Source organism: Lytechinus pictus, chromosome 1, assembly GCF_037042905.1.
Source record: "Lytechinus pictus isolate F3 Inbred chromosome 1, Lp3.0, whole genome shotgun sequence".
Classification (NCBI taxonomy): Eukaryota; Metazoa; Echinodermata; class Echinoidea; order Temnopleuroida; family Toxopneustidae; genus Lytechinus; species Lytechinus pictus.
Genome location: NC_087245.1, coordinates 34,433,259 through 34,445,514, shown reverse-complemented (window position 1 = coordinate 34,445,514; position 12,256 = coordinate 34,433,259). Strand labels below are relative to the sequence as shown.

At 34.6% G+C, this 12,256-nt stretch overlaps 1 protein-coding gene across 1 annotated transcript; it reads left to right on the top strand.

Moving 5' to 3' along the window:
• Nucleotides 1-1,686: 1,686 nt before the first annotated feature.
• Nucleotides 1,687-11,896, top strand: LOC129261518 (syndecan-like). The gene is made up of 5 exons (XM_064101097.1): nucleotides 1,687-1,962; nucleotides 2,002-2,516; nucleotides 4,807-4,847; nucleotides 6,528-6,738; nucleotides 8,337-11,896. The coding sequence occupies exons 2-5, from the start codon at nucleotides 2,354-2,356 to the stop codon at nucleotides 8,501-8,503; spliced, it is 582 nt and encodes a 193-aa protein (XP_063957167.1). The 5' UTR covers nucleotides 1,687-1,962; nucleotides 2,002-2,353; the 3' UTR covers nucleotides 8,504-11,896.
• Nucleotides 11,897-12,256: the final 360 nt, after the last annotated feature.

Below are 12,256 nucleotides of genomic sequence, written 5' to 3'. Positions count from 1 at the left end.
ATCTTGTTACAATTTGATACACAACTGATATAATATGATAGGGATTAGATTGCGCCACCAGCTACTGTCTACAAGTTGGCTCATGGTGGCATGTTGTTCAAAATAACTTTACTGCTGTTCTTTGTGTTTATCGATACAAGAGATGGTGGAAATACTGTTTATTTTGTTGTTGTTGTTATTGAAAAGTGACCTCAAAGTTACTCTTTGTCAAAAGATGAAATTTTAGATAAAGGTTTTTAATATCATTATTTAGCCCTGTTTAACCTGTCATGTATCTATATGCAGTATATATTTTCTAAATTGCATATTTTTTTTTAAGAATGCAAAATCCCTCCTTGACCCATTACTAAAGAAAGTATGGATGGGAACCTTGAATATTTATTGTCTGATCTAAAAAGAAAACCCATCCCCCATATTAAAAAAAAAGAAGGTAAACTGGGATAATTCCATACAAGTTTGAACTTTGTAGGAACACATGAAAATCCGAATGCAGTAGTTGATACGGTATCGCTCTAGGCCTACATGTTTTGTAGGATCTGCAGACATTGATTTTGATCTTGCGACCCTGATCCTGTAGCACCCGTAGTTCCTGTACATGGACCATCCACAAGTCCATGGTTCCTGTTCCACTTAGATAATCTTCACCATCTCTTTGCAAGAATCTATCCTCCCTGTTCCGATGTCTGAACTGAAATGTGTTCTAGTAGGGCCGTCTGCACCATCCCAAGTTTTCAAATTAGTGCGCTATTTCTGATCCGGCAAATTATCCCGATCTGTCTGAACAATCTCGAGATTATTTGCAATGGAGACGCAATTATCGAGCTAGTTCGTAGGATTAATCTCGAGATTGCAATCCCAAGTCAACTTGGGATTATTTGCAAAATAGCGCGCTATTTCACGAATTGTCGCGCTAATTCGTAGGTGCAGATGCACTCGGCATCATTTATTCACGGCGTCAGACCATAATGCATCGATGCCTCGCTCGAGCAGGAATTGCTCTTCTTGCGATGGTGGAGACGGGGTTTCTTGAATCTCGATATTGGGCAAACTCGGGATGGTGCAGCACCACCTATTGATGGCTATTTCAGAGTGTTGTGGAAAAAATGTAGGCCTACCATTTTTATATGTTTTGTTGAATTTAGACAATGGAGATCAACTTTCTCAAAGATACAATGTATCAGATATTCCCTGAAATTGCAGTTTCGCTTATCATTTCAGATTTTCAGTTCATGTTTTCTAGTTGTATATTTGTTGATATTTAGGGTGCACTATAAAAGCCATTTCATCATTTAATATTATCATTCATTATTCTGAAGTGTTCTAATGCATAAAGGTTAAAAAATTATTTTGTATGAATGATGCTGCATGTATATGAGTAAGCTTATATATGAGTAACTGAGTGTTTTAATAAGAAAATGCATACTTTACACTAATGCTACAGACTACAGTCCCACCAAAGAAATTGACTCCAATCTGACCAATGATATATGGCATTTGAAATAATGTAGTCGATTTGATCAGTGTAGAATCGGTTTCGCTAGTGTGACTGTAATATAAAGGATGAATTTGTAGCATGGTTGTCTGAGGAACTGAATTGAAGATTTCCTGTTTGTGGAGCAAAATGTTGATGAAGATCGGTATGAGAGATAAGAAAATGATTTGTCAATGTTTGGAGCGTGCATGTTCATTGATGACTTGTGACTTGGCAATGTAGAAGTAGTCTCAAGTCAGCGGGCCGGGGGGGGGGGGGGGGGTGGAGATAGAGTGATATAGATAGAGATGGAGGAGGGAGGTTAGTGGTAGATTTTTTTTTCATGGATTGATATATTCTTTGTCTCAGCTTTTGTCTTTCATTATATTATTCTTCGAAGGAAGTTAAAATGTTCTATAATCTCTCAAAGGTTTATTTCCTATTCGTCTAATGCCAATTCATCCAATTGCCAACTCTTCTACTATCATTTGGTCTACCATCAGTTTGTCCACGCACCACATGGTCTACAGTGTACTTTCATTTAGTCTAATGCCATTCCGTCTTTAACCAGTTGGTCCAATAGCCAATAGTCCATGTACCATTTGATCTAAGTGCTAATTGGACCAAATGGTTGTTGGACGGAAAGGCATTAGACTAAATGAAAGTAGACCATGTGGTGAGTGGACCAGTTGGCAGTAGACGATTTGGCAATTTACCATCTGAAATTCAGTCAAATGAAGCTTTGTTAATGATCAGTGCTAAAAAAACTTACAAATTTATACCATATTATATTCTATTTTGCTGTTTATTTACCACAACTTAGTTATGTTGCAGGTGGAGTTTTGATTTGTAAGTTCTAAGAAAATTTTAACTTTTTTTTTCATGTGCCAGAATGGTGAAATCTACATTGATGATGGAACTGATAATGTTCGGGCTCTGCCCGCTGAGATAATGGAGGCTATTGAGGTGAGCGGTGACGGACCAAATGCCATTGGTGGCACAACGACAGACGATGAGGATCTTATACCCACAGAGGGATCAGGAAGTAAGTATATTTTCCAGGGGGGTGTTTCACAAAGAGTTGAGTATGACTTACATGTAGAGTCACACTAAAATGCCTACATGTAGCTGCATGTGGTATAAAAGGCTTGACCACATTGGTCAGATCATGCCAAGAGGACGTGCACTACTGCGTATTGATCAATACCATCACGCATTGAATATCATGTACGCGTCGGCATTTAAGTGGGACTCTAAGTCATACTTTACTGTTTGTGAAACACCCCCCTGATCGCTGTTCAGTAGAGGGCCATTTGCTTCAGATCACTGATAAAACACACACAAGTATCGAGCCATTTGCTCCCAAACTGTGGAACATAGCCCTCTTCAATAGCAAAATGCCCTTGGAAAATTTCTGTGGGGTTTGATAAATATAGTGATTTCAAGTATTGGTAGTTTGAATAAACAACATCTATATAAAAGAAATTGCCACAAAAAGGAAGTAAACATTCTTTCCAGATCACTGATAAAACACACAGGAGTATTGAGCCATTTGCTCCCAAATTGCGGAATATAGTCCTCTTTTGATATAGCAAAATAGCCCTGTAAAATTGCTGTGGGGTTTCAAAATGGTTGATTCACGGATGATACTGAAAAAAGTGCACACATTGGTAATGATAGTACCCATCGCATTTCCATTTATTTCAACCACTTTATGATACTGATGAGCATGAAGCCTTGCAAAATGAAAATGCGTGCACCCACTTACAATTTTGAAAAAGCCAAAAAGCATAATAAAAAGCAACCCATTTTGTTCCAAAAACATTGTGCATATTTGTTTCTACTTTGTAAGGTTTGAAATAATCATTTATCCACCAGTTAGTTTCTGGGTAGGTAGATGATGTTTACAATAAACATGTACATGTATTATACCTGGTACAACCCAAGCTGTACATGACTGGAAGGATAGAAGCAAGCATACAGGATATTCATGTCCATCAACCTGCTAAATTAAACCAATTAAAACAATCTTACGAAATCCGCTGCTCACCGGAGCTCCATTATCGATTGCTATGTTGCATGACATTGTAGCAGGAAAGTGTCTTGTGATATGTTTGAAGTTAAAGGTCACTACTGTTTCTACTTTTAGAACTGAGAGGAAGGCGTGGCCAGAGAGATGGTTGAGGGATATCAAACTGATCCCTTTAGGCCTACATTCCTAACAATGACTTCACAAATCTTTTTTTTTTTGGTCAATCGATTCTAAAATATTGTAGAAGTAGTGGTATATTTTGGCCTAATGTAAAAAGTATTATTTTACATTAACTGACAGATCATATAATAGAACTAGTATTATTATGTTTAGCAAATGTTCCTGCCTCAAATAGCATAAAGCAAACTTATTACAGCAAACTAGAGTTCAGAATCTTGGCCACTGTTGATAAATTATTTTAAAAAAATTCAAGGTCTTTGAATACAGTTGATAAATTTGTAACATGCTCTCTTTTGCTGTTAAGAAAAAAACCCTACAAAATAAAAATACACTTGATGGTTTATATTGTTAAGTTTGATTAAATGGACATTTAACATTATTCCAATTTAAGGAGATTAAACTGTGTATACTCTGCATACTATAAAAGGGATGAGAGAAACAAAATTTTGCTTGGTAATAAATATCACAGTAATATGCATGTCCATGTAGATGTAAATGGGAATTCCTTTATAAGAGTTTTATTGACCCGTGAACAATAGAAACTTATTAAAAGTCATTGAAAGTATTCACGACTGATTAATCTGTGCTCAACCAATCTCCCCCCAAAAGAGGTTCTGCAATGCGTGGCGCTACAAATACAATGAAGTTGCGAAGCGTTCATTTTGTTTCAGGTGAAAGAAGATAGAAAATAGATTATCATGCATTTTGATATTCAAAGTAGCGGTTTGTTTTGTAATAGAATAAACATAATTTTTATTGAGAAAAGGTTGAGTAAGTCCACTCTTGTAGGAAAAATTCTATTCTGTTTTCTTGTTGACCTGTGAACTTGTAGGTGATGGAAACCAGAGTAGGTCTGCCTTTCTCACATCCTCCACACTGCATTTTTGTACGGTTCAGAAAATGCATTAGGAAACACAATGATCTATGGTTTGAAAAAAATATAGTCGGATTGAAATTAAAAACACATCCCAGTGGCCTGTGAAAAGTGAACAATAGAGATTTTTCGAGAGAACCCTGGGAAGTAGTGATATTTGGATCACCACTCTTCCAATGATGGCCATTCTTCAATTCATCAATAGAATTCACATGTAAATGAACTTATTTACTTCTTTTTACTTTGCAGATAACCTTGTTGATCCTGCAGTCTCTTTCTCTCCCACATCAGTAAGTATTTCTTATATATTTAAGGTTAAGTGCACTTTGTGCAAAGCTTATTGTATGGTATTGACTGGCCTTGAGGGGGGGGTACCAAATATGGTGCCAGCAACAGAATCATATTGGCCCGAGTCTTCAGACGAGGGCAATGTCGTTCTTTTAAAGGGCAATATATTTGATGTTCCGAGAAAGAAGAGCCAGGCAATATTTTTATTATAATCCAAATCAGACATCAAGAGCAAAATCATGAAAATTGAGATATTTTACCCTTTAAAAATGGGATTCTGTTATGTCATGTTGAGCGAAGCCTCTGAGCTTTACCATTATGGCCATTGTGACATTATTGAGATGTTGCTTTTCTGATCTGGGGATGCAGTACCCAGTGTTGTCTCATCTGCTATTGCTGCACAGATCAATATGATGTGTATCTCTTTCTATGCATCTTCAGATGACTTGATGTGAGACCAGGGAAAAATTCAAAGGTACATTTTGCTTCGTCTCTCCATGCAAAGTCAGTACGCACATAGAGACCGAGCAAAATACGAATAATATACCTATCCCTTCCCAATATTTAGAAAATCTAGGGCAATACAGTATCGTAAACCACCAGCTCAGATGTCTGATATGGGTAATAATATTCTCAAACTTTCATCAAACATGTGTATAGAATGCTTGTATTTGTCTTTAAACACTCTAAAATATACAGCAATATATACAATTAAAGACTTTATTATTATCCACAAAGAGCAATTTATTTGCCTAATTTTGATTACTGTCTTGGAATCACATTTAGTTCATTCCCAGATTTCTCAAATTCAAAATGTCTGTTGGCTGTGTTGATTGCCTTCTTACATACCTGTATGGTAATTTTGTCATGGCAACAACCATGGTAACAGGGCTCAGCAGCCAATCAACATCAAGGTTTCCATGGTAATGCAATAATACTATTAGGACCTTGGTGTTAGTAAAGTCTAATGTCAGACATGTGTAAGCACAAAGAAGGATAAACATATGTAGGTTTTAAAAACAATACAGGCTGAATTTTATTATCAAGCTTTCACTGAAGTCTACATCTTTTAAAATAGACCTGTGATAAAAATGCACCCAGGGTAGGAAATGATTCGTAATGCCATTTTTCTTTTCCACATCGGGGCGATTGCAGAATTTTGGGGGAGATTCCTCTCATTTGAAGGGCTACTTTTAAGGGGTAAAAGTAATTGTGCAGTAAAAGAAAATATTCTTCAGCCACAGCTAAGAATATTGATTTTTCTAAATCTTAAATATTGTATGGAACAGATCTTTGGGAGACTCGAGAAAGCATAGTTGCCCCAAAGCATAATTTTTTTTTTTTGGGGGGGGGATTTTAGGCGCAATTCTGCATTACAAAAAGTAACAAGCCATTATGTAAAGGAATTCCACACTGCCCTGAAAATATTTTGAAGGAGGGGAACAATGATCACATCAATAAAAGGCTTTTAGTGAACAATAATAACAATGAATCATTACCGTTAATGCTTCATAGCTGGAGAAACTTGTTGGGTCTCATAAGAAAATGAAACCTGTTGAAAATATTCCTATTCAAGATTATATAATTTTGATACATTTTCACTGATAACAATAATTAGATCATCATCATTTATTTTATTTTAAAGCCCACACTATGAATCTCTCCCCTTTTCTCCTCCACAGAAAGTAACGACTATGAATAACGATATAAACGAGAACACTGGCGGGAATGGTGGACCCACAATTTCAAATGGCATTGGACCAATTTATGACGAGGATGGGAATGTGAGGTATAAGAATGGAAATGATGCCCTCGGAGCTGGACCCAATGATGTCAATGAAGAGCCCCAGAACTTCTTCAAGATGATCTTTGAGAATCCCGCTATCTTAGCAGGTAGGAAGAAGTTCATATTCCAACCATGGGCTTGAACTAATCCAAGGTCAAGTTCGTGGATGACCCAATATTTGACCTCTATGCCCCTTTTGTTGGCCTTTGAAAATTTGTTTGTGCCATTTTTTTTTTGCCCACATGTACATGCACATGTATGCTTTATTATATAAATTTTGCCCCATAGAATAGTAGCATTGATCCCCCACCCCCCATGTTGAAATTAAAAACCTGCCTACCTTTTTTGGGGGGAGGGGAGTTGGTTGGTAAAGATTTAAGTGTGGTAGACTTAAAGTCATGCCCACATGGTTCCTTACATACGTAACCTCATTGAAGTTTAGGTGGGAGCCCGCACCCACTGAGCATGATCTGCCCAAAGTGATGATGCGTTGTACTTCATTCAACTAGGCAGTTTAGAGTGACAAAAAGTAACACTTGTGAAACACGTCCTAGTGTACACTTGATATCTTACAAGTAATCTCATTCATGAATACCTGGTTGTGTGTGTCCCCTTTAAAAAACTTGGCATAAGTCACGCTTTGCTCCTTGTGTAAATACACTCTGACCAATGCACTTTATAGTGCAACAACTATTAATAAATGAAGTGCTCCTTTTAGTCACACTTAACTCTTGATGAGAACATGCAGCTATTAAAAAAGTAGAAATAGTTTCCCCTCACTTCTTGGTCAGTCTGAAGTAGAATCAATCAAAATACGATGACATCATGTTATTAATGTGAAACAGATTTTCATATAAGTGTGCTTATAATTGGAACACAATGCTTTCAAAAGCAAATGATTAATTGGAAATATCCTGGTTTGAAGTGATATGAAGTGTTATTTCCTCATTCACTCTGACATTGCATTCCATATCTCTCTTTTGAAATTATAAATGGAGATGTTTTTTAAAAATTGTTTACTTGGTAATGGATTATTGATTCAACCGTTCCCCTCAATGCTCTGCCCTGGCCTATTGTTATGTACATATTAAATAATAAAAAAAGACTGAATAAACCAGTCAGGCTCCGCCTCTCTGTACCAGGTTTAACAGGTGGATCAATGGGACTATTTCTCCAAACATTTTCTAGTCATATTCCTGGTCATGTCATACAAATACTGCATTTTATCAAAATTACACACATATCAATTGGATCTTAATAAAACTTTGACTTCAACCTGGACTTGGTTTGTGAAACTGTTGACATTTTTATATCAATGTTAATATATTTTTGTTATATATTTTTATGTTTATTCTATTTTATCCAATAGAATTACCACCCACATGTTTTGTACATATATATAAAAAACATGTGCCAAACGGTTCTGGGAGCAAATGTGTAAATAGAGAAATAAGCAAAATAACTGTTCCACATCTGCTATTCTGTATAGTGATTATCAGCATTTTTCAGCTACATGTACAGTAGCATTTCATGACTTCACAATGATAAGTCTACGTTAATGTACCCGATCTAGATCTATGATATGTGACAATTAACCTTGAATCAAAAGACTTTCTCATCAAATAATTGTTTGCTGGAACTACATTCTTGTACCTTTAAGATGACTAAGAAATTATTATTTTTTTTTGTTCCTGTTCGCTTGTAGGTATGGTTGGCGCTGTGGTTCTGATTCTTCTGACAGTTGTTCTTCTCTTCCTCTTTGTCATCTACCGCATCAAGAAGAAGGATGAAGGAAGCTACTCCCTCGACGAGCCACACAAAGTCAAGGACCCCACAGCATACTGGAAAGACACTAAAGAGTTCTACGCATAAAACACTTTCACCTTTTTTCTTCGAAGAGATTTTTATTTTATTCGCGTATCTTGTTTTGGGAGAAGGCGGGGCAGGGATAATGCTCAGGTCGACTCGCCAACCATTATGACTCTTTATTTCAACGATCAAATTTGGAAGAACGCAACATCATACAGGCCTGCATAAACTTCTTTCCATCACGAACTGACTGACTGGCCTCGAATTCTAAATTGTTATATGCAAGGGTATGTTTTGTTTCTTTGAAAGAAATGAGTAGTTTTGTTTATACATCCAACAAAAAGGGGAATGTCGAAGGTATTTTTTTTCTTCAGTGCTTAGGTCTCAGGGTGTACTAATTGAGGAAAGTTATCCTCTTTTAATAGTTGTTCATATTATGTTTTTAATCCGTAATGATAAAAAGATACACTTCATACGGTTTCTTTTTATCTTTCGAGTTTTGAATCATCTAATGAAAAGTAAATTATAATGGGATCTTGTTGTTGGGTTACAAACAAAATGCGAATGAAGAAGCCGGTAAATGATTATTTAAGTTGAATGGTATATTTTCTACAGAAATTTTGCACTTTTATGATGTATCTTTGCACAACGTTTTAGCCTTTTGATTTTTTTTTTCTTGATTGTACTTTAGTTTTATTTTTACCTTGAAAAGAGAACATTGTGTACTTAAGACTGAATTAAATCTTCCATGTAATCTTCATTTTGAAGAACACTGAATTGGATTATACATGTAGATCCAATCAACCGGTAGGTCAACAGCATTCTTTCATTAATTCATTCCACACTTCATATGTTTATTCTCCAGTTAGAATACATTTGACATGATACATTGTAGATTCTTTTATATGAATTAGAAATCGCTGTTTTCATTCAGAATATCCAAATCAAAATAGGAAATAAAGCAAGATCTTTCCCAAAATAATCTATGATACCGTATAAGATATTGAAGCCTGTTTTCATCCGGAACTCTTTCCTTTCTTCACTTTATTCTCTTAATTATTACTATGAAATGTGCCTCCATCAAAAACAAAACACCAACAAGAGAAATGTGTATATGTATAAAGGAAGTATGATAGATGAAATGGCTGTAGACTTCGTCTAGTTATATTTGTATTAGTGAACTCGGTTGTTTGATGTTTCCTCTAATAGTTTCAGACCTCCCTGTGATCAATCATGTATCAATTGCATACCAGTATGTTGGATGTTTTTATAAGAAAAAATATCAAGATTATTATCAAGCATGAAATATGGAGTTGTACTTATTAATGGCTACTGTGTGTTGATGATAAACACATGGCACTAAATGTAAGTTAACAGTAAGTTATTGCACTCTCATTTTTATACAACATAGCGATAGGTTTTACTGCCAGTGAAGAAATTTAATTTGTTAGCTTGATTGTGTGGATGAACTTATTTTTATGGGATGAATGAATTTGCAAGAGTGGTGTAGGTATTTGTTTATTTTGTCTGGAAGAATAAACCCAGATATACTGAAAAGAATGGCACAATTGCATCTTGACATTTGATCAACCCAAAAGTTTACAGTATTTTGATTGTTTGATGAATTTAAGTAGATAAAAGATATATAAAAGCTCTTTGTTTCACAATACTACATGGATACTAAAAAGAAAAGGAAGAATAAAAAAAATATCAATTTTTCAGAGTTCCTTTACAAATCAAATCAGAAGTAAGAAATTGATGTGGAAAGTTGTGAAATATATTCATTTTTACATATTGTGTTTCTTTTTGTGAGCTATTTGTAACCTGTAAAACGTAACATGTGTAAGAAAATGTTTATTGTTAAAAAGTGACTTCAATGTATTGACATTTTTTCTCTAAGTTAGTGATTTCAAAAACGCTACACATATGAAATTTGTACAAAGAATGTAGCATTTTCTTTATTCAATACTTGTATAAGTTACATAGCGGGTTTTCCATGTACGTTAAGATATTTAACAGAGTAATTTTAGATGCTGAGGCATAATATGAGTATTTGCCAATGCAAGACTGTATATATGCTTTTAAGCTTGCTTTCTTTTATTATTATATTGGTGGTAGAATTTCATGTATATTATTAACCAATTTTAAGAACAAAGTTCTACACATTCAGAGGCGTAGTATTGAGAGTTATAGTGATCTCTATCTGGTCATCATTTTTGTTTAAATTTCAAATTCATATAGCAATATGCGCAATTTGCACAATCTACCTGCTTATTTCAGTTACTCATAAAAAAAAATATTCAAAGACTATTCAAGCTCTATTTATACCTCTGATATTACTCATTCATATGTCTAATCGACCTTTTTCCTGAAATCGATTGACCATTCTTCTAAGAAAATACAGATCCATTTTAAGTTTATCAGGCAGGCAGGCTAGCATGTCTCGTTTGCATGTTTTTACTTGGTTTATTTTTACTGATATGTTAGCTGAAGTTACATTTTAAACTGATTTGATTGAACGTCATGTGTACAAAAAAAGATGTGTGTAATTTGTAATTTGTGTAAAAACATCAAGAACTATGCACGATTTATGCGACCCTGAAAATGAATAGATAATTATTTAATCTTTAGTAGTGAGTTCAATTGTCAGTGATCATGTTAGTCGTGATTTTAATTTTCATACAAATGACTGAACTCGGCTTTATTCATAATCAAGAAGAGACAATCAAAAGTCTTCTGATCCAAAATTTTATTTAAAAAAATTGATAATACTTTTGATTCCTTCATTCTTATAGTAATATTCTAATCTAGTGTAAGAATATTGGGTTGTTTGGCATACTAGCATTTCAAATATATACAATTAATGTGAACTTCTCTGATGAAAGAAAAAGAAATAATTCAGTTATAATGATACTTTAAGTGGTAGGCTGGTATACAAAGTTTTGACATGATTTCACACAAAAGTGCAAGTAAATTTTTAGAAAAGGGGGGAAGGTTAGTGTTATCCTGTATTGTGAGATACAACTATCTTTATGATGACTGAAATTTGTCAATGTTGGATATTTTCTTGTTTGTTTGTGGACCAAAGTTAATTAAATGCTGTGAATTGCTTTCAGTATCCACAAAATGCTATATAGTATCAGCTACAGAACTGCGTCAGCTAATCAATTTGCATGAAACTAAACTGGGATCTTTTTTTTTATCACCGTCTTAAATTTTAACCTTTTGATTTTTTTAAATCAGGATTTTAAATTGCCTTTTTTATTTGACAATAAATATAAGAGTAATCTAGCCTATCTAAAATGACTCAATTTGAAACACACATAAGGCATTTTAGCTTTGAGCATTGTTATGTGTTTATAATAATATATCACCTTATTCCCCTTTTGTCCTTTGGTTTTTATCCCTTCTTAAAGATGTCTGCCATCAATAAATTCACCAGCATTTTTTCATAAACATGTACGTTTTCATTCTTTTTTTGTGAAGTGCATGTATGGGGGATGACGAGGAAAAAGAGATGGAGGAAGAAACAGATTGACGGAAAGTGAGAAATTGAAAAGTTTGGAGATATGAATGGAGAGAGAGAGAGAGAGATCTGGAAGTGGGAAACATATTAAGGAAAAGTGAAAGATTAAGAAACAAAGAGGAATTGAGATAGGAGTGTTCCAGAATATATTTGTAAAAATCTTATTTTATGTGAATTATGTCTTTGTTGAGTTCCATTGTTGCCTTTTTTATTATCAGGGCGTTTTTTTCTTTATACTATACAAATAACAAATAAATAGATAAATGTATACTCAACCCATTTTATAAGTG